The sequence below is a fragment of the Mustela lutreola genome, chromosome 5, assembly GCF_030435805.1.
Source record: "Mustela lutreola isolate mMusLut2 chromosome 5, mMusLut2.pri, whole genome shotgun sequence".
In the NCBI taxonomy this organism is placed as follows: domain Eukaryota; kingdom Metazoa; phylum Chordata; class Mammalia; order Carnivora; family Mustelidae; genus Mustela; species Mustela lutreola.
The window spans coordinates 72839540-72863040 of NC_081294.1; the positions used below are offsets into that span (position 1 = coordinate 72839540).

General features: G+C 38.3%; 1 protein-coding gene across 2 annotated transcripts in view; it reads right to left on the bottom strand.

The window, feature by feature from the left end:
* LOC131832042 (serine/threonine-protein phosphatase 2A catalytic subunit alpha isoform) overlaps window positions 1-23501 on the bottom strand; it is a 135654-nt gene that overhangs the window by 109356 nt on the left and 2797 nt on the right. For both annotated transcript variants that reach the window (XM_059174584.1, XM_059174582.1), the window contains exons 3-4: window positions 17721-17915; window positions 1963-2141 (exon numbers count right to left, since the gene is read on the bottom strand). In XM_059174584.1, coding sequence (XP_059030567.1) covers window positions 1963-2141; window positions 17721-17915 — 374 coding nt within the window. The remainder of the gene's footprint in view (window positions 1-1962; window positions 2142-17720; window positions 17916-23501) is intronic.

Consider the following 23501-nt stretch of genomic DNA (forward strand, 5'->3'; position numbering starts at 1 on the left):
TCACTTTTGGGATAAGGGGGAAAGGTATAACTGTAATAGGGCACATGGAGAGTCTTTGAAGGGGCAGAATATTCTATTTTTTAAAATTCAAGTATAATTAATGTAAAGTATTATATTAGTTTCAAGCATATAATATGATTCAATGATTCTATGCATTACTCATTGCTCATCATGATGTTTCTTAATCTCTTTCACCTATTTAAGCCATCCCTCCACCCCAGAATTCCATTTTTTTATCTGGAAGTGAAGCTATACATTCATTGTGAGCTTTTTTTGTATCTGTGTGTTATTTTACAATAAAAGGATTTCTTAAAAAACATGCTCTAGCAGATTTATTTCAAACATAATGTGAAGTCTCATAGAATCCAAATTTACCATGTACAAGTTACCAGTTTTATCTCTGTGGACTAAAAGAGATTATATCTGTTCTCAAAGAACAGATATCTTAAGTAGGAAGCATTTTTTTAAAAGAACTAAAACTAGGCCATGCTTAATATTAACTGGCACAAAATTTACAAATAATGAACAAGAGGGTTTAGAAGGGGATATGATTTGGGGGCAAGAATTGGGAAATAGGGGGAGCATCAGAAAAGGAATTTAAACTCTATCATGAAGAAAGGATTAAAGTGGGACATAGATCTTATGGAGGTTACATTTATTGAGCATTTACTATATTCTCATTTTTTTCATTCACTAAACATTATTTGATTCTCACAACAAACCAATGAAGCTGGTCCTATTATTATTTCCATTATACAGATAAAGTATCAGAAGCACAGAGATGGTCTCTGTAGGGCACCAGTGGTAAGTACAGTTGAAAAGTTACTCTGGAGTGACTTGAGACAAACGAGTTTACCTTTCTGTGCCTTAGTAACCTCTTACTTTAAATGGGGATTATAGGGGAATGGGCAAAATGGGTGAAGGGGAGTGGGAGATACAGACTTCCAGTTATAGAATGAATGAGTCATGGGAATAAAATGTACAACATAGGGGATATGGCCGATTATACAGTAATAGTATTATAGGGTGACAAATGGTAGCTACATTTGTAGTGATCATGTCATAATGTAAAAAAGATGAATTGTTATATCGTACATCTGAAACTAATGTAATATTGTATGCCAACTATTTTCAAATAAAATTAATAAAATAACTGAATCATCACTCATAAATTAAAAAAAATAAAATGGGGTGATGATAACAGCAGCACCTTATCATAGGGTTGTTGTGAAAATTAAATGATGTAATGCATGTAAAGGATTTAGAACAGTTTCTGGCGTAAAGCAAATACTCACTGAAGTTAAATATTATTGTAAAAACAGAATAATGGTTTCTAGGAAAAGTGTGTGAGAATTACCCACCATCCCCCCATTTCTTGTGTTAAGTTGGACCACTAGGTCCCTTCATGTACTTCCAGATTTGCTATTGGTTTATTAGACTGCAGTTTCATATACTGTTTCTACGGTTTCACAAGAGACTGAGACATTGCTATTTTTCAAGGCATCTAGAGCAGGACAGTTTAAAAACTATTTGCCAGACTTTGTAAAAAGGGTGCCATATTTCAGAAAATAAGAAACTTGGCAGTTCCTATGGTAACACTGGCAGAGTGAGGTAAATGATTTTTAAATCTCTGCAGAATGTAGAGAATAAAGATAAGCAGAGGAGGCAACTCTGCCAAGGGTGGGATACAGCTTAAAGCAAGCATGGATACAGCCTGAAAGATGTCCGCAAAGGTCACCTGAAGTTGGGGCCCCTCAAGAGGACAGAGGAGGCACAGCAATATCATTATGTAGTAGGGCAGGTGCCTAGAAGGTCTTTTTTTTTTTTTTTTTAAAGGCATCCATTTCTTACCTTTAACCCATAAGCAGAAAGCAGAGGCTATCAGTAGCAGGGGTGACAGATACACAAAGGGAAAAAAGAGATGACCAGGAAAGCCCAGATAGGATCCCCAAATATACATACTTTCCATAAGAGGTATCTTTTAATACCAATTCTGGAGCTCTATACCAGCGTGTGGCCACGTAATCCGTATAAACGTCTCCAGGAGCTGCCAGAGTTCGCGCAAAACCAAAATCACAGAGTTTAGTAATTCCTGATTGGGATACTAAAATATTCTCAGGTTTTATATCACGATGAATGATCTAAAAAACAAACAGAAGATGCAATAGATTAAAATGAGGTTTCATTATCTAGAGGATTGCTCAAATATTATACAGAGAAAATCTAGTTAATTAAGACAGTAAAGATATTTTCCTACCACATGCAAAGTATTAACTACGTAAGGCAAAGGCTAAATAGTTTTGTAGTTTCAATTCTTGACCCATTCATCATCTCAAAATGAATAAAACCAGGGCCGCCTGGGTGGCTCAGTCGGTTGAGCCTCCAAATCTGATTTTGGCTTAGGTCACAACCTCAGGGTGGTAGGATCAAACCCTGCACTGGGCTCCATGCTCAGCACAGAGCCTGCTTGTCCTCTCCCTCTATTCTGCCCTCCATCTCCTGTGCTCTCTCACTTGCTCTCTCTCCCTCTCAAATAAATAGACAAATAAAACCTTTTTTGAAAAAATGAAAAGAAGCCAAGAAAACAGACATAATACTAAAAAGGTAAATCACGATCCCAAAAAGAAATGTAATCAAAAGAATGTAATGAAAAACAGGGGATTTCCTTTAACCCTACATCATTCTAGATATAATTAACTGCCCTTTCTCTCATTCCTTCACAGCTAAATCTCTTGAAGACATTATCTTTACTAAATCTTCTCTTTATCACCACTCATTCACCCCTAAGTAATATAAACTGTCTTTTGCTTTTACATTTCATTAGACTGCCCCAACCAGGGTAATCATGAACTTCATTGTTGCTGTAACCATTATACACACCTCAATACATACCCTACTTGATACTTTAGTGTAAAAATGTTGCCAACTACTCCTCCCTTCCTGATTTCTGGTATCTAAAATTCTTCCAGTCCCTTCTATTTCTGTGGCACTTCCTCTATCCCTATTTGTCTCTTAAAAGTAGGATTCTGGTCTCAGGTTTTCTTTTCTCATACATCATGCTCCCTGGGCAATCACATATACTCATTTGGGTTTTTCTGGGGTTTTTTTGTTTGTTTTTACCATTTACTTCACTTGTCATGAGGAAACCATTCTCTCTTGGCTTTCTTCTAACCTCAATCTCATTCTCAATCTTCTAACCTCTCAATCTCATCTACTCTTCTAGCTTTAATAAGTAACAATATACTGATCACTGACCCAGACACCCCTCAAATTTAGCAAATCCAAAACTGAATGTATCTTCTCCCCAAACCTACTTGTTCTGAACACTGTTAGCTCAGTGGATGCAACAAACATTGACCCCATGGCTCAAGCCAGAAACCAAGGTACCTTTCTCCTTCAGCTCCCAAACATACTTTTATCCCTAGTTCAAGTCCCCACAACTCTCTCACCAAAATTACTACATTGCCAACTGGTCACATGAATTCATTATGATCCTCTCCAACCCACTGTCAACAAAGAAGTCACAATACTATTTTTAAATCACATGTGTGTGGCACCTGGCTGGCTCAGTTGGAAGAACATGTGACTCTTGATCTCAGGATCATGGGTTTGAGCCTTACACTGTGTGTACTGGTCACTAAAAAAATTTTAAACTTAAAAAAAAAATCAATGTGTGATCATGTCACTTCTCTGCTTAATGTCCTTCAAGGATTCCCCATCCCACAGGATAAATTTTGGAATTTGAAAACGGCTCATAAGGCTTTGTAGAATTTGGCTCTTGCTCACTTTCGCCACCTCCCTTCCCTAGACTTTAGGATATTTCCCAATTTTCCAAGGTTTAAATCATCTCCATGCATTTGCTGATGCTGTCCCAATTGCCTAGAACACTTTGCCTGGTGTACTTTCTCCTTAAGTCTTAGCTTAGATATTTATATAAGGTGTTCCTTATATATGGTTTCACATCATTGTGTACTTCCGCCATCACATTGTTTGCCATGTCCTATTATTAATTGCCTGTTTACTTGTTTGTAATTCCCACTAAACTGGAAGCTCTGCAAGGGCAAGATGTATGTCTGTATTGCTCAATCTATATCCCCAGTAACCACAGTACCTAAAACAAAGAAAGCATTTAAAAATTTTATGAAATGAATGAAGCCTATTCTCATCACCTGCAAAGTGTCATTGCACAAGTGAAAACACCTCAGTGACAGAAATCTAAGATCTTTCCTTGTTTATGCAATTTATTGCTATAAATCTTTGGGATTGGCTCTTGTTCTGCCTCAGTCTCCCTCCATAATGGCCAAAAAATTAAGTTGGGGTAATGAGCCACCTTAAGTGTGACACCCATAAAACTGTATTAATCCTTCTTTATTTCTACAACTTTTACTGAATGACTACTATATGCCAGGCACTATATCAAGTTCTAATGATATAACATGAGCAAACACTGATACAGAAAAGCACATCAAGATAGCACTTCACAGGGGCACCTGGGTGGCTCAGTGGGTTAAGCCGCTGCCTTCGGCTCGGATCATGGTCTCAGGGTCCTGGGATCGAGCCCCACATCAGGTTCAGCGGAGAGCCTGCTTCCCTCTCTCTCTTTCTCAGCCTGCTTATGATCTCTATCAAATAAATAAATAAAATCTTAAAAAAAAAAAAGCACTTCACATATTCTACCCACCACACATCCATCGTCTTTCTCCTCAGTACTTTAAACACAAGGCAGAAAGCTCCACCCAGATGATAACCCTAATATTTTCATTCTTTTCCACAACTAACACCATGACTATATGTGGAATTTTGTTATCCTTGAGAACCAAGCACTTTCCAAATCTTAACTTTAAAAACTTGTTTGACTACAACCTCCTTGATCTTCCACTATCACACTGGGACCCCCATAAATAAGGTATTTCTTTCTACTTGCTTAGGTCTTGAATTTCTCTCAATGTTTACAGGTGTTATACATCTTTTGTCAGATTCTCCCTAAGTATTTCTTATATTTAAAGCTGTTTAATGGTGTTTTTTAAAAGATCTTATTTTTGCAGCATCTGGGTGACTCAGTCTGTTAAGTGTCCCACTCTTGTTTTTGGCTTGGGGCATGATCTCAGGGTCATGGGATCAAGCTCTTTCCCTCCCTTCCCCTTTGCTCCCCCCAACCCACCCTATCTCTCTCTTTAAAATAAAGAAATCTTTAAAAAAAATTTTTTTAAGATTTTATTTATTTATTTGACACACAGAGACAGAGAGAACATAAGCAGGCAAAGTGGCAGGCAGAGGGAGAGAGAGAAGCAGGCTCCCAGCTGAGCAAGGAGCCTGATGCTGGACTCGATCCCAGGACCCTGGGATTATGACCTGAGCCGAAGGCAGCCACTTAACCAACTGAGCCACCAGGCATCCCTAAAGAATTTATTTTTAAGCAATCTTTTCACTCAAGCTGGGGGTTGAACTCAGAACCCTGAGATCAAGAGTCACATGCTCTATTCACTGAGCAAGCCAGGTGCCCCTGTTTAATGGTATTTTTTAATTTGTTTCTTTTTAAAAAATATTTTATTTATTTGACAGAAAGAGAGAGAGAGAGCATGAGCAGTGGGAAGGGCAGAGGGACAGGGAGAAACAGTCTCTCCACTGAGCAGAGAGCCCGACGTGAGGCTTGATCCCAGTACTGTAGGATCACAACCTGAGCTGAAGGCAGATGCTTAACTGACTGAGCCACTCAGACACCCCTGTTTTCTATTTCTGATTCTTGATTGCTAGTATATAAAAATACAATTAATTTTTATATATAGATCTTAAATCTCACAACTTTGATAAACTTACAAATTAGTTAATTTTGTTGCAGATCCGCAGGTTTTTCTAAGATTTTATTTATTTATTTATTTGACAGACAGAGATCACAAGTAAGCAGAGAGACAGGCAGAGAGAGAGGAGGAAGCAGGCTCCCCACTGAGCAGAGAGCCCAATGTGGGGCTCAATCCCAGGACCCTGAGACCATGACCTGAGCTGAAGCCAGAGGCTTTAACCCAATGAGACCCCCAGGCACCTCTCTAAAGGTTTTTCTACATAGATGATCATATTATCTGTTAATAAAGACAGTTTTACTTCTTGGAAAAAAAAAAAGACACTATTTCATACCCACTAGAATGGCCACAACCAAAATGACAACAAGCAAATATTGGGAAGGAAGTGGAAAACTGGAATGCATCATTAGTGGGGATGAAAAATGATACAGCCACTTTAGAATACAGTTTGGCAGTTCTTTAAAGAGTTAAAACATAAATCATATGACCCATACGGTATTTTTTTCAATGTAAGCTCTACACCCGACATGCAGCTGGAACTCCTGAGCCCTAAGATCAAGAGTCACATATTCTACTGATGTAGCCAGCTAGTCACTCCTACCCATATAGTGTTCTTTCTTTTTTTTTTTTTTTTAAGATTTATTATTTATTTGAGAGAGAGTGCACATGCAGGAGTGTAAGAGCTGGGGGAGAGGCAGAGAGAGAGAATCTTCAAGCAGACTCCACTGAGCTCCAAGCACCATGGGGTGGGGGTGGGGCACCTTGATCTCCAGATGCAAACAAGGCCTGGATGCTTAACTGATTGAGCCACCCATGCACTGCACCCTGCTTCCCCACTGTCCCCACATATCGTATTCTTAATTTGCTTATTTTACTTCCCTCTCTCTAGCTTCTGGGAGCTTTGTAAACCAACAGTCCCCAAAATCATGGTGAAAATCAGTAGCCTAGCAGCCACCAGAGAATATAGAACAGATTATGTCTCCTCCAAAAGCCCCATTCCCAGGTAACTATCATTATTTGACCTGAGAAGTCACTGGAAAATCCCACTAGAAGCCTTGCCTTTATTTGACCTAAGGCAGAACTTGCCTGGTGCAAACAGACTTTCTCCTTAGGCGTTGGTCGGAAATATTTTAACAGCCACTTTACAACATTATAGCCACCTGAGGAAGCTGTAACAATTAGGACAAACAACAAGTTGACCTAAATACTTAAAAAGGTAGATTTGCAGTAAGATGTCCATAAAGGGCTTGAAAAGCCTCAGCACAGGGGTGCCCTGGGGGCTCAGTTGGTTAAGTGTCTGCCTTCAGCTCAGGTCATGATTCTCGAGTCCTGGGATGAAGCCCTGCATTGGGCTCCCTGCTCAGCAAGGAGCCTTCTCCCTCTCCTGCTTCCCCTGCACATGCTTGCTCTCCCCCCACCAACACCCATGTCAAGTAAATAAATAAATAAATAAAATTTTAAAGAAAGAGAGGAAGGAGGGAAGGAAGGAGGAAGGGAGGGAGGGAAGAAAGAAAATTTGCAACATATTCCTGAGAATCCAAAAGGCCACATGCTGAGCAATGCACATACCCAAGAAAGACTGGAGATAGCATGATAGCTCTTACCTGTGGATGAGTTTGGGGCTCTGAGCAAGTAAGAAGGTAAGTCAAAGAGAGAGTAGCAAGAGCCCCTTGTTAAGAAAGGCTGAGAGAGTTCTTGGTTTCAGGCATTTAAGGAAATCTGTCTAATCATTAACTAATCACTAAACCAAATGAGCGGCGATTTCGGCAGTCACAGGTGAGGAAGAATACACACTTTGCAGAGTTGGTTCAGTAAAGTAACTAAACAACCGCAACAACAAACTCTGAGAGATGGCAAACTCTAATTTCCAGAGTTTCCACATTATTTTATTTTTTTAAAAGCTTTTATTTACTTATTTGAGACAGAGGGAATGAGAACAAGAGGGCATGAGAGTGGAGAGGTCAGAGGGAGAGCAGACTCCCTGTGAGCAGAGAGCCCAATGCGGGGCTCGATTCCGGGAATCCAGGATCATGCCCTGAGCTGAAGGCAGTTGCTTAACTAACTGAGCCACCCAGGCACCCCTCCACATTATTTTAAATTCTGATTTTCAACAAAAAATGATAAATTTCCAAAAAATTTTCCCTGAAAAAAGTATGCAAAGAAACAAGTATGACCCACTAATGGAAAGAAAAGCAGTCCATAGGAAATCTTCCTTGGGGTGGATCCTAGGTGGATCAGTCAGTTGAGCATCAGACTCAGTTTCAGCTCGTTATGATCTCATGGTTCTTGGTATTGAGCCCTGCATAGGGCTCCATTCTTATTGGGGAGTCTGCTTGCAGGTTCTCTCCCTCCCTTCACTCACTCTCTCTAAAATAAATAAATCTTTTTAAAAAATGAGTGAATGAAAGAAGACAATAATGAACTATTTTAAATATGTTCTAAGTTAGGGGTTCCTGGCTGGCTCAGTCAGCAGTGTGTGTGACTCCTGATCTCAGGGCTGTGAGTTCAAGCCCCACATTGGGTGTAGAGATTATTGAAAAAAATAAATAAAACATTAAAAAACATTCTAAGCTAAAGGAAACAATGTCTAAAGAACTAAAGAAAAGTATGAATACAGTATCTCCTCAAATAAGGAATATCCAGGGTGCCGGGGTGGCTCAATCAATTAAGCATCTGACTCCTGGTTTCAACTCAAGTCATGATCTCAGGGTTGTGTGACTGAGCCCCACATTGGGCTCTGCACTCAGCAGGGAGTCTGCTGGAGAGTCTCTCTCTCTCTCTCTATTTCCCTCTATTCCTTCCCACACTAGCGCTCTCACTCTCTCTAAAATAAATAAAATCTTTTTTAAAAAAATTAAAGAATATGCATAAAGAAATTATTAAAAGAACTAAATAGGGATGCCTGTGTGGCTCAGTCAGTTAAGCATCTGCCTTTGGCTCAGGTCATGATCCCAGGGTTCCAGGATCAAGTCCTTGCTCAGCAGGGAGCCTGCTTCTCCCTCTGCCTGCTTGCCTACTGCTCCCCTTGCTTGTGCATGTTCTATCTCTCTCTGACAAATAAAATCTTTTAAAATAAATAAATAAAAATAAAAAGAACTAAATACAAAAGAACACAATCAAGAATGCAAAAAAGGCAACCTACAGGAGAAAATATTTGCAAATTCTGTATTTGATAAGCATCTAATATTCAAAATATATAAAGTACAATTCAATAATAAAGAAACAAGTAATCCAGTTTAAAAATGAGCAAAGGACTCGAATAGGCATTTCTTCAAAGAAGATATACAAATATGAATTTGTCAGCCCCAAAGTTTTCATTTTAATGGAATTTATACTGTGTGGTATTTTACATGTGAATTTCTTAATATGATGTTTTCAAGGTTCATTCATGGTGTAGCCTGTATCAGTACTTCATTCTTTTTTATGGCTAAATACATTTCATTTTATGTATATACCTCATTTGTTTATTCATTCATCAGACTGATATATATTCGAGTTTTTCCCACTATTTGGCTATTACGAATAATGCTGCTATGAATATTCTTGTGCAAGTTTTCATGTGAACACGTTTTCAATTCTCTTGTGTAGATACCTAGGACTAGAATTGCTTGGTCATATGGTAATTCTATATTTAACTTTTTGAGGAACTGCCAAACTGTTTTCCATACCATCTGTACCATTTTACATTACCACCAGCAGTGTATGAATGTTCCAATTTCTCTACTTCCTTGCCAATATTCGTCATTGTCTGCTTTTTAAATTACAGCCAGCCTGGTGTGAAGTGATTTCTCATTGTAATTTTGATTTGTATTTTCATAATGACTAATGATAATGAGATTGAGCATCATTTCATGTGCTATCAGCCATTTATATATCTTGTTTGGAGAAATGTCTATTCAAATCTTTTGCCCATATTTAAATTGGGTCATCTTTTATTCTTGAGTTGTATTTTACATATCTTGGATACTTATCAGATATATGATTTACAAATATTTTCTCACATTCTGTGAATTTTTTACTTTCTTGATAGTGTCCCTTGATGTACAAAAGTTTTTAATTTTGATGAAGTCCAATTTGTCTACTTTTTTCTTTTATTACTTTTGCTTTTGATGTAATATCTAAAGAACTATTGCCTAGGGATGCCTGGCTGACTCAGTCAGAGAAGTGTGCAGCACTACTGTAGGTTCAAGCCCCACAATGGGCATAGAGATTACTTAACAATAAAATCCATTAAAAAAAAGCACTGCTTAGGGATGCCTGGGTGGCTCAGTGGGTTAGGCCTCTGCCTTCGGCTCAGGTCATGATCTCAGGATCCTGGGATAGAGCCTCGAGTCGAGCTCTGGGCTCGACAGGGAGCCTGCTTTCCTCTCTGCCTGCCTTTCTGCCTGCTTGTGATAAAATCTTTTAAAAAAAATTACCTAATAAATTGTCACACAGATTTTCTTCTAAGAGTTTTATAGTTTCGGCACGTTTATTTAGGTCTTTCATCCCATTTTGAATTAATTTTTGTATATAGTTTGAACTATCAGACCAAGGATTCAGTTTATTTCCCCTTTACTTTGTAGTAAATGCTCCAGAACTACATAAAACTCCAAGTTGAAATCTGATTTACCACTTGAAAATAATATTACACTGTATGTTTACTGGGATTTAAATAACTTTTTAAAAATTAAAAATATATTTTTTAAGATTTTTATTTATTTATTTGACAAAGAGAGATCACAAGTAGGCAGAGAGAGAGAGAGAGGGAAGCAGGCTCCCCGCTGAGTAGAAAGCCTGATGCAGGGCTCGATCCCAGGACCCTGGGATCATGACCTGAGCCGAAGGCAGAGGCTTAACCCACTGAGCCACCCAGGCGCCCGAAAATTAAAAGTATTTTTTAGAAAAGTTTTAAAATCAGATGCCTAAGCGGCTCAGCCAGTTAAGCGTCTGCCTTCAGCTGAGCTCATGATCCTAAGGTCCTGGGATCGAGCCCCACATCAGGGTCCATGCTCAGCGGGGAGTCGTCTTCTACCTCTCCCTCTGTCATTCCCTTGCTTGTGCTCTCTCTTTCTCGCTCTAATAAATAAAATCTTTTAAAAAATTTTTTAAAAATCTGCTTTATAATACCTCTGCTTATATAGTCCTATATGCTTGAATGTAAACACTCATCCGAAGGGAGAACTCAAATTTCCGTATCATCTAACAGCCTCAGAGAACCTGATTTTAAATCACCTAGAACTTCAGGGGCACCTGGGTGGTTCAACAGTTAAGCATCTGCCTTCAGCTCATGTCATGATCCCAGGGTCCTGGGATCTAGCCCTGCATCAGGCTCCCTGTTAAGCAGGAAGCATGCTTCTCCCTCTCACACTCCCCTGCTTGGGTTCCCTCTGTTGCCGTCCCTCTCTCTGTGTCAAATAAATAAATAAAATCTTAAAATAAATAAACAAATCACCTAGAACTTCAATTTGATAAACTTTCCAGTTGGAAAATTATACAATTAAACACTAATGTGTATATGAAAAAATAAGCAAGTAGCTTCTAGAAAGAGGCTGAATGAGGATGTTTGAGGTAGACCAAAAAACTGTGAATTCCCTTTATGCTGTAAAAAACAAATGGAATATGCAGTCCTTGGATTGGATTCGACTGGATCCTGATCTTTTTTTTTTTTAAGATTTTATTTATTTATTTGACAGAGAGAGATCACAAGTAGGCAGAGAGGCAGGCAGAGAGAGAGAGGAGGAAGCAGACTCCCTGCTGAGCAGAGAGCCCGATGCGGGACTCGATCACAGGACCCTGAGATCATGACCTGAGCCAAAGGCAGCGGCTTAACCCACTGAGCCACCCAGGCAACCCCCTGGATCCTGATCTTAATAAATCATTTGTAAGACATTTTAGGAACAACTGGGTACATTTTAATATAAGTTTGGTATTACATGACATTAAGGAATTGTTTATTGTGCAGATGTAATCATGATTCTGAAGTTATATAGGAGAATGCTTCTGGTTTTTTCAAATTTATAATTCAATTAATTAACATATAGTGTATTACTAGTTTCAGAGGTAGAGTTCAGTGATTCATCAGTTGCATATAACACCCAGTGTTTATTACATCAGGTGCCCCCCCTTAATGCCCATCACCCAGTTAGTTCCCCATCTTCTCACCCCTTTCCCTTCCAGCAACCCTCAGTTTGTTTCCTATGGTTAAGAGTCTCTTATGGATGTGCGCCTGGGTGGCTCAGTGGGTTAAAGCCTCTGCCTTCAGCTCAGGTCATGATCTCAGGGTCCTGGGATCGAGCCCCACATTAAGCCCCACATTAAGCCCCACATTGAGCCCCGCATCGAGCTCCACATCAGGTTCTGCTCAGCAGGGAGCCTGCTTCCTCTTCTCTCCTCTCTCTCTGCCTGCCTCTCTGCCTACTTGTGATCTGTGTCTGTCAAATAAATAAATAAAATCTTTAAAAAAAAAAGTCTTTCTTATGGCTTGTCTCCCTCTTCTCCATTCTGATTTCATCTTGTTTTATTTTTCCCTCCCTTTCCCTACGCTCCTCTATTCTGTTTCTTAAATTCCACATATGAGTGAAATCATATGATAAAAGTCTTTCTCTGATTGACTTATTTTGCTTAGCATAATATCCTCTAGTTCCATCCACATCTTTGCAAATGGGAAGATTTCAATTTTTTGATGTATACATTGTATACATATACCACATCTTTATTCATTTATCTGTCGAAGGACAATGGGGCTCTTTCCATAGTTTGGCTATTGTGGACATTGCTGCTGTAAACATTGGGGTCTTCAGATCACTACATTTGTATCTTTGGATTAAATACCTAGTAGTGTGATTGCTGGGTCGTAGTGTATTAACTTCTTGAGGAACCTCCATAATGTTTTCCAGAGCGGGTACCAGCTTGCATTTCACCAACAGTGTAAGAGGGGTCCCCTTTCTCTGAATCCTCGCCAACATCTGCATCTGTTGTTTCCTGACTCGTTAATTTTGATTAACTTGTTAATTATGATTAACTTGTTAATTTTGATACCACCTCACACCATTCTGACTGATATGAGGTCGTATCTCATTGTGGTTTTGATTTGTATTTCCCTGATGCCGAGTGATGTGGCACTTATTTTCATGTGTCCGTTGGCCATTTGTATGTCTTCTTTGGAGAAATGTCTGTTCATGTCATTTACCCATTGCTTGCTTGAATGATTTGTTCTTTGGGTGTTGAGTTTGATACGTTCTTTACAGATTTTAGATACTGGCACTTTATCTGATAAGGCATTTTCAAATATCTCTCCATTTTAAGGACCACCTGAGTGGCTCAGTTGGTTAAGGGTCTGCCTTCGTCTCCAGTCATGATTTCCAAGTCCTAAAACTGGGGTCCTCATCAGGCTTCTGGCTCAGCAGGGAGTCTGCTTCTCTCCCTCTGCCCCACCCCACTGCTCATTCTCTGCCTTTCTCTCTCTCAAATAAAATCTTTTTAAAAGAAATATCAACAGTGCTTAGGTACCAGTCAGAATAACTAATAATTCATAAAGGTTACTGAAAATTTAATAAAATTTTAAAAGTTCCATAAAGAAAGGAACAAAGTCTTTTACTCAAGGCTGCATCCTCAGCTCCTACTATAATCAATGACTGCTACCAGATGATGTTCAATGAATATTTATTTATTGGATAAATGAATGAGGGAATGAATAACCACTTCTTCCCCTTAACTAGCCAAATATTTACATTTACACTTTGCTTCCAAAATGGTTTCAAAGAGGCTTATATTTTTTTCAAAATTCACAAAACATTATTCATTTTGAATTAATGAGATCTTTACATAGCACTTAATATTGTTTCACAAGCTTACAGACTTGGACTATTTTTGAAGAATTATTTTAATTTGTATGAAGTTTACAACTTTGTGTACCATATGGTATTTTCTCTGTAAGTAAATAAGCAGTCTGAATTATCACATGAATTCCAAAACTTTGAGTTTTTAACAATTACATGAAATAGAAGTATGGTAAGATTTATTGTTTATACAGTTTTCTTTATTTTTTAAAGATTTTATTTATTTATTTAGCAGAGAAAGAGAGCAAGAGAATACAAGCAGGGGGAGTTTCAGAGAGACAGGAAGACGTAGGCTCCCTCCCAAGCAGGAAGCCCAATGTGGGGTTCAATCCCAGGACCCTGGGATGATGGCCTGAGCCAAAGGCAGATGCTTAACCAACTGAGCCAGCCAGGTGCCCTGTTTACACGATTTTAATTTGTCAGACCCATTTGCTCTAAAATAATGAGCTGAAATTATATGACATCCCACTTGTGAAAGCCAAACATAGTAGACTTTCACTTGTGTGTTTGATAGTGGGAGACCAGCAGTGCACCTCAAAGCAAACAGCTACATAATTTGGATATTTTATAATATATTTTTAAGTTTTTTTACTGAAGTGTAATTGACACACAATGTTACATTGTTTGAGGTCTAAGAGGCTTATACTACTAACCGGATCAAAATTTTAAATTAAAAAAAAAAACAACCAGAGTGAAAAAGATAAACCAAATTCCTATAATTAACTAGTTACTGAAACTGAATAGTAAATTTTTATTTGAGCTGCCTAAAAGCCAATGTAAGAAAGAAAACATATTTTCATTATTAAATAAAAGAAGGTAAACAAATATTTCTGGAGATAAAAAGCTTTTTCAAGTACTGAACTGTATCTGACTTCTTAAATTCTTATGAACAGTAACATGGGTATCATGGTAGACACTATCTCAGATATTTCAGTTACATAAAAATATTCATCTGAAATTTGGAGATATAAGGGAAATAAAGTTTTCCTTTCCTGATTTTTGTCAACATGAAGATAACCTTAAATCATCAAGGCCAGAACCCAGATATCCAGATAATAGGCATAACAATATTCTAATGAGCCACTTCATTCATGGCCACCTTAATTCCCCAGAGTAACTAACTTTACAATATGCTGTGAGGTGAGTGACAGGGATAGTTTTCCTTTAGGTCCTTGGTGAGACCAAAAGAATAAAAGAATTTAGGTGTTTCTGTCTAGGGCTTTTTCTCTGCTGCCCCCACAATTCCACGGATATTCTTCCATATTTGGTGCTGAGGACTACATTTTACTTTCCTTTTTGTTCCTGGGAGAATAATCCATCCTTACTTCTTCAACCATAATATCTAAGAGGAAGATTCCCAAATCGGGTTATCTAGTTCTGACAACTTCCTAGAAAGCCCATGTTAAATAATAGGTCAACCACTATTCTGAGTTAGAAATTTTCACTGTCCCTTAAAATATATCAATGTTTCTAAAAGCAATTCTCCCTTGTAAAACTGGTTGCTGCCAGTGGCACCATAATTCTCCTGTACTCAATTAAAAATTTTGTAATTATCTTTGATTTCTCACTTTGTTCACATCCCTCTCATATCTACTTAGACCCCACATCCTATCATTTCCCCTTTGAGTCTTTCCATCCACTGCCTTTGCCATCCTTCCTCTTCCTATTTCAAATCCTTACCGCTTCGTATCTGGACTGTCATAATAGCCTCTCACCTGTTCTGCTTCTACCCATATTTTCCCTCTACACTTGCCAAAATAAGCTTAGGGTTTTTTGTTTGTTTGTTTGTTTTAAAGATTTTTAATTTATTTACTTGAGAGAGAGAAAGTGAGAGAGAGCATGAGAGGGGAGAAGGTCAGAGGGAAAATCAGACTCCCCATGGAGTTGGGAGCCCAATGCAGGATTCCATCCCAGGACTCCAGGATGAAGATCTGAGCCGAAGGCAGTCGCTTTATCAACTGAGCCACCCAGGCACCCTAATTTAGGTTTTGTTTTAATCCTGTTATAGCCAGATTCAAAACCCTTCTGTGGTCTCCTAATATCCTCAGGAAAAAGTGTCCAAACTCTTCAGGACGAATTTCAAGATTCAGGAAACCTCTCCTCAAGGAACCCATGCAATCTTATCACCCTTTACCTAGTCTTTATAGAGCTCACTCATCACCACTCTCTTAAGTCCCCTGCTCAGGCCTGCACTGTTCTCACAGAAGTACCCCATCTGAATCTAATTCCTGTTCTATTCCAGTGAAATCTTAGCTACAATTCCAAATTCTACTTACTTTAGTTTTACTTCCTCTTTGAAGTCCTCTATTCCAATTATAGCCCATACTGGTGTCTCCCTTGATTCAAGAAACTCTTTCAAACAGGTAAAGCAGAATAGAGATACAGATAACACAACTATTCCTGACTCCCTACCAGCACTACTTATTAAATACTTAAAATATGCTTGACACAATGCTAAACACTTTATACCTACTATCTTATTTGACTGTTATAAAAAAAAAAAAATGTGAGGTACTACATCATTTTACCCATGAGGACAGTGAGGATCAGGGAGGTTAGGTAACTTTCCTGGGACCAGAACATAATGGGGCTACCACCTGTCACTACACTCTACTGCAGTGAGCTGTGAACTGCATAGGTAACCACATGGTTACCCAGAGAAAAGATGGTGGGTGAAAATCTAGGATAGTCTGATTCCACAGACTGTGCTCTTACTATTACATTTTAATGCCTCCCTATGGATCCAGCTGGCAAGGTAATGACAATATCAATTCCAATTGTGATTATAACCACATTTCAAAACTACAAAATGAGGAGTGCCTGGGTGACTTAGTCGAGCTCCCACAGGGCTCCCTGCTCGTTGGAAAGCCTGGTTCTCCCTCTCCCACTCCCCCTGCTTGTGTTCCCTCTCTTGCTGTCTCTCTCTCTCTGTAAAAAATAAATAAAATTAAAAAAAAAAAAAAGCTACAAAATGAGACGCACTATTAGCAAGACAGAAAATTAGAAATTAAGATAGCGAGGGGTGCCTGGGCGGCTCAGTGGGTTAAGGCCTCTGGTCATGATTTCAGGGTCCTGGGATAGAGCACATGCATTGGGCTCTCTGCTCAGCAGGGAGCCTGCTTCTCTTCCTCTCTCTCTGCCTGCCTCTCTGCCTTCTTGTGATCTCTGTTTGTCAAATAAATAAATAAAATCTTAAAAAAAAAAAAAGAAAGAAAGAAAGAAAGAAAAGAAACTAAGATAGCCAAAAAAGCTTAGGATATAAGATGTTTTGTCTATATCATTTACTAATAAATTTTTTGAGGTTCTTCCTGTTATTTCCTGAATACATATCTAAATTTCCAGAGAGTAGAGCTGAAGTTGGGAACGAAATACCTCCATAAAAACCTGCTGAACTAAACACTTACTAGGCAGCTGACTAAAATTCAGAACAGTTGATCTTTGTGGTCTTGATTTTTTTCATGTTAAGCAAGACTATGGGGGCGCCTGGGTGGCTCAGTGGGTTAAGCCGCTGCCTTCGGCTCAGGTCATGATCTCAAGGTCCTGGGATAGAGTCCCACATCAGGCTCTCTGCTCAGCAGGGGGCCTGCTTCCCTTCCTCTCTCTCTGCCTGCTTCTCTGTCTACTTGTAATCTCTGTCTGTCAAATAAATAAATAAAATCTTTAAAAAAAAAAAAAAAAGCAAGACTATGTACCTCTTAGCAACTTTATTTCTGCTTTCTTTCCTTAAAGGCATCTACATTTACTTGCCATTCCCCATCCTAGTCTCTAGTTCCTACCTCTAAACCTTCCTTCATTTGAGCCTGCCCGGCAACATTTTGATGTACTTTCCCCAATAAAAGGTCCCACCTGATGGCTGGTTCCTCCTTACCAAATTACTGATACTTCCTTTAGCACCCCATCCTTGGTCTGTCCTATTGTTAGAGTTACAACTCTATTACTGTGTACTTAACACATTTTGCAATTCTGCAACTAAAGTATAGGTAATGGCCCCAGTTTCAGGATAACAATTACTATTGTACAGAAAAATACTTTTAAAACCTTCATTAAAGAGCATTTACGATTCATATACATCCTATAGTTTGGCTTACTCTGAAGCACTTACGTTATTATTGTGAAGATATTCAATTGCTCGAAGGATCTGGAAGAGGTATTTTCTAAGTCGTTTACTCTCTAGTCCGTGACAATAATGTTGCAGCTCATCTAATACCGTGTGGTCAATAAATTCAAACACCAAATGAATTTTCTTTTTCTGCCTAAAAACTTCAATCAGATTGACCAGGTTTTCATGACGAAATTGCTATTGACAGAAGAAACAGATTTATAATACATTATTTCATGTGTAATAATTTATACATATATATAAAATACTTACATAATTTTTATTTTTTTAAAGATTTTTATTTATTTATTTGGTAGACAGAGATCACAAGTAAGCAGAGAGGCAGGCAGAGAGAGAGGAAGGGAAGCAGTCTCCCTGCTAAGCGGAGAGCCCGGTGCGGGACTGGATCCCAGGACCCTGGGATCATGACCTGAGCCGAAGGCAGAGGCTTTAACCTACTGAGCCACCCAGGCCGCCCCGCCTACATAATTTTTAAAAGCATAAATATTCTCAGTCTATTTTTTAAAAGACTTTATTTATTTATTTATTTGAGAGAGAGATCAAGAGCAAGCATGAACAGGGAGAAGAAGTCTCCCTGATGAGCAGGGGGCCCAACTTGGGGCTCCATCCCAGTACTGTGGGATCATGACCTGAGTCAAAGACACACACTTAACTGAATGAGCCACCTAGGTGCCCTTATTCTCAGCCTATTTTACTCCATGAATTTCAATAGGAAACTTTCAACTTATTTGTTTACATTCCTATTTTTTAAAAATGCTAATTTAGGGGCTCCTAGTTTAGAGAGGCTCAGAACAGCATGCAACTCTTGATCTTGCAGTGGTGAGTTTGAGCCCCATGTTGGGTATAGAGATTACTAAAAAAAATAAACCTAAGAAAATGCTAAACTATTTCATAATTAATACATACAGAACAAGGGGAGATGTACTGTCTTACTTCAAGCTGGCATTTGATTATTTATTAAATTAATTTAGAGTTAATGTAGTATAATGCAAGTTGGTATGCTGCTAAGATATACCTTTTTTTTTTTCTTAAGTTTTATTTCTTTACTGGGGAGAGTGAGAGTGTGTACAGATGAGTGGGGGAGAAGGACCCAGAGAGAGAGAATCCCAAACAGGCTCTGCACTCAGTGGATGTGGAGCTCCATTTCACAAGACTGAGATCATAACCTGAGCTGAAATCAAGAGTCAGACACTCAACCTACCGCATCATCCAGGTGCCCCTAAAACAGATCTTTCCTTTTTTTTTTTTTTAAGATTTTATTTATTTATTTGACAGAGAGATAGATACCACAAGTAGGCAGAGAGGCAGGCAGGGGAGAGGCAGGGAAGCAGGCTCCCCACTGAGCAGAGAGCCCTATGCGGGGCTCAATTCCAGGACCCTTAGATCACAAGCTGAAGCAAAGGCTTAACCCACTGAGCCACCCAGGTGCCCCAAGACATATCTTTCTATCCTTCAACTTGGTTTATAATTAAGTCTAACATCTGGAATTTAAAATGTTAGTTTTCAAATGAGTATGGATTTTTTTTTTAATTTTTAATTTTTTATAAACATATATTTTTATCCCCAGGGGTACAGGTCTGTGAATCGCCAGGTTTACACACTTCACAGCACTCACCAAAACACATACCCTCCCCAATGTCCATAACCCCACCCCCCTTCTACCAACCTCCCCTCCCCCCAGCAACCCTCAGTATACACAATGGAATACTATGCAGCCATCAAAAGAAATGAAATCTTGCCATTTGCGACAACGTGGATGGAACTAGAGGGTATCATGCTTAGCGAAATAAGTCAAGCAGAGAAAGACAACTATCATATGATCTCCCTGTGTGAGTAAGTGGTGATGCAACATGGGGGCTTAAGTGGGTAGGAGAAGAATAAATGAAACAAGATGGGATTGGGAGGGAGACAAACCATAAGTGACTCTTAATCTCATGAGCATGGATTTTAATGCCACTCAGTACGTGATGATTTCAAAGAAATGATTTTCTTAGTTTGATCCTCAACTCTCGAAAGTGAAACATAAGTTCCAGGTGGACAGTATAAATTAATTAATTACACTGGAACAAATAGAAGCAAAATACATAGAAACTTGACAGATACACAAAATAATAATTTACAGTCATAGGAACTTCACAAAAATATACAATTATTTGTGGATACCTTTTTGTTCACTGTTTGTAACATTCTATTAAATAAACACCTTAAACTAGTAACAATCTTAACTTCAGAAGGTAAAAAATGGCATTTATCAGCTTAGAAAACAAATGAGGTTCAGTATTTTATCCTGTTTATTTTTTAACATGCTAACTTAATTATTACCAGTTCTCAAATACTTAACATTTTCAAATTACTAAAAGCATTTATTCATTTGGCTAAAAATCGAGAGGTATATTTTCAATGTTAGATTCATTAGAAAATTAAATGTTATGAAAAATATTTGTCTTTATTCTAACAGCACAATAATAAATTTTTCTACTTATCTGTACTTACACATAGTCCAAAGTCCTTAAAATATGACTAAAAGAAAAACATGCCAGAATATAATGCCAGATTCCTTTCCTATTTTATTCCCAATTTCCCTGGTTGGCAAGATGCCAGAGTGCTGCAGTGACACCATGCTAGTAGCACCAAAGACAACTGACTGCTTTTGGACACTACACTACTAATCCTTCAGCTAAGGAAAATTACTGGTTCCTTCTCTAGTCTTTATTTTAAAGGCTAAAGCAACGAAGAGTTAATGTAAGTCAATAAGCATTATGGAAGATCCACCAGGGGAAAGAATTCTTTCTCAGATTAACCGTGAAACTCCTAGAAATTCTTCTTTGCTACTCCTCAAGTTGTTTACTTTTGTTTTCCTTCATTACCAGATAACTTTCCTATAGCTATTGTCACTAATTACTCTTAACTGCATTTAATAAAATTCTAGCAGATAAAAATTTAATTCAAATGAAGTCATAATGGCAATCTTTTTAGACTAAAAATGTGAATTAATCCAAGAACTCTCTCTTGTCGAATTAGATAAAATCAATTTTAAAATCCTATAAGAAATGAACCAATAAGGGGCAACTGGGTGGCTTGGTTGGTTAAGCCTCTAACTCTTGATTTCATCTCACGTCTTGATCTCAGGCCCAGTGTGGAGCCAACTTAAAAATAAAACAAACAAAACACCAAACAAACAAGCCAATGAGAATAAATAGTTAAGGTGTTTCCAAACAGTTTGTATAATAGTTGTAATAGTTAACTACATCTTATTCTTCTTTTTTTTTTTAAAGATTTTATTTTTATTTATTTGACAGACAGAAATCACAAGTAGGCAGAGAGGCAAGCAGAGAGAGAGGAGGAAGCAGGCTCCCTGCTGAGAAGAGAAGGACCCTGGGATCATGACCTGAGCAGAAGGCAGAGGCTTTAACCACTGAGCCACCCAGGTGCCCCGTTAACTACATCTTCTATTTACTTTCTGTGTTCTTGCAACATATTGGTAGTTTTTACAAAATGATAAACTAGAAAAAAAATAATCAGCTTAAATGTAACAGAGCTGAAGAAAGAGCAAAAGATATTGCTTGGGAAAAGATCTCCATCTAAGCAAATTTTCACTTATGGTGTACAACAGTTGCCTTATGGTATTACAATGTTTTAGGTCATCAGGAAAAGCAGTGGCATCTCACAAAATCATAACATCTTCACTGATTCTACCTTTTCTTTACACTGTCTAGAAATAGAATAACTCAACAATACACAAATAGAAATACCTAATATATTTATTTTATTTAAACAAATTGAGGGACCCCTGGGTGGCTCAGTTGGTTAAGGGTCTGCCTTTGGCTCAGGTCATGATCCCAGGGTCCTGGGATTGAGTCCTGCATTAGGCTCCTTTCTTAGTGGGGAGCCTGCTTCTCCCTCTGCCTGCTACTCACTCTGCTTGTGTGCCCCCCTGCTTGTGCGTGTGCACTCTCTCTCTCTCTGACAAATAAATAAAATCTTTAAAAAACAAAAATACAAGCAAAAACCCAAATTGATCCATCATATCTAATATAGACTTACAAAGAAAGAGGAGAATTTCATAGAACTAGAACAATTAATCCTAAAATTTAGACCTCAAATAGTTAAAGCAATCTGGAGAAAGTAGAACAAAGCTGCAAGTATCACAAGCCCAGATTTCAAGATATACTACAAAGCTACAGTATCAAAAAAGTATGATAGTGACACAAAAATAGACACAGAGATCAACAGAACAGGACACAGAGTCCAAAGGAACATACACATAAACAGAAGAGGCATAATGAAAAGAACAGAAGAACACACCTACATGGTCAATTAATTGACAGCAGAGGCAAGACAATCACAAAAAGACAGTCTTTTCAACAAATAGTACTGGGGGAACAGGACAGCTACATGCAAAAATATGAAACTGTAGAGGCACCTGGGTGGCTTAGTGGGTTAAGCTGCTGCCTTCGGCTCAGGTCATGATCTCAGGGTCCTGGGATCCAGTCCCGCATTGGGCTCTCTGCTCAGCGGGGAGACTGCTTCCCTCTCTCTCTCTTTGCCTGCCTCTCTGCCTACTTGTGATCTTTCTCTGTCAAATAAATAAATAAAATCTTAAAAAAAAAAAAAAGAAAAGAAACTGCACCACTTTATAACACCATACACAAAAATAAACTCAAAATGGGTTAAAGACCTAAATGTGAGACCTGAAGCTGTAAAACTCCTAAAACATTAGGCAGTACTCCCTTAGAGATCACTCTTAGCAACATGTTTATGGATCTGTGTCCTCAGGCAAGGGAAACAAAAGCAAAAATAAACTATTGGGACTATACCAAAATAAAAAGCCTTTGCAGAGCAAAGGAAACCATTAACAAAATAAAAAGGCAACCTACTGAATGGGAGAAGACACTTAAAAATGATGTCTAGGATAAGGGTTTAATATCCAACATATATAAAGAATTTATACAACTCGACACTAAAAAAGACAAACAATACTATTTAAAAATGAGCAAAGGACCTGAATAGACATTTTTCCAAAGGAGATATACAGGTAGCAAACAGACTCATAAGAGATGCTCAACAACACTCCTCATGAGGGAAATGCAAATCAAACCACAATGAGAAATCACCTCACACCAATCAGAATGGTTAGCATTAAAAAGACAAGAAAATAACAAGTATTGGCAAGGATGTGGAGGAAAAGCACTGTTGCGGGGGCTGACTATAAATTGAAGAAGGTGCTATAAAAAATAGTATGGAGGTTGCTCAAAAAATTAGAAGTTGAAATACCACATGATCCAGTAATTCCATTAATGGGTATTTGCCCAAAGTGAAAACACTAATTCAAAAAGACATACGTGGGGTACCTGGGTGGCTCAGTGGGTTAAAGCCTCTGCCTTGGGCTCAGGTCATGATCTCAGGGTCCTGGGATTGAGCCAGGCATCGGGCTCTCTGCTCAGAAGGGAGCCTGCTTCCCTCTCTCTCTCTGCCTGCTTCTCTGCCTACTTGTGATCTCTGTCTGTCAAATAAATAAATAAATCTTAAAAAAAAATATATATATATATATATGCACCCCTATGTTTACTGCAGTGTTATTTACAATGCCAAGATATAGAAGCAACCAAAGCATCCATCATTACATGAATGGATAAAAAAGATATGGTGTGCATATACAATGGAATATTACCCAATCATAAAAAAAAGGTTTGTTTGGTTTTTTTAGATTTTTAAAAAAGTTATTTCTACACCCAATGTGGGACTCAAACTCAACAACCTGGT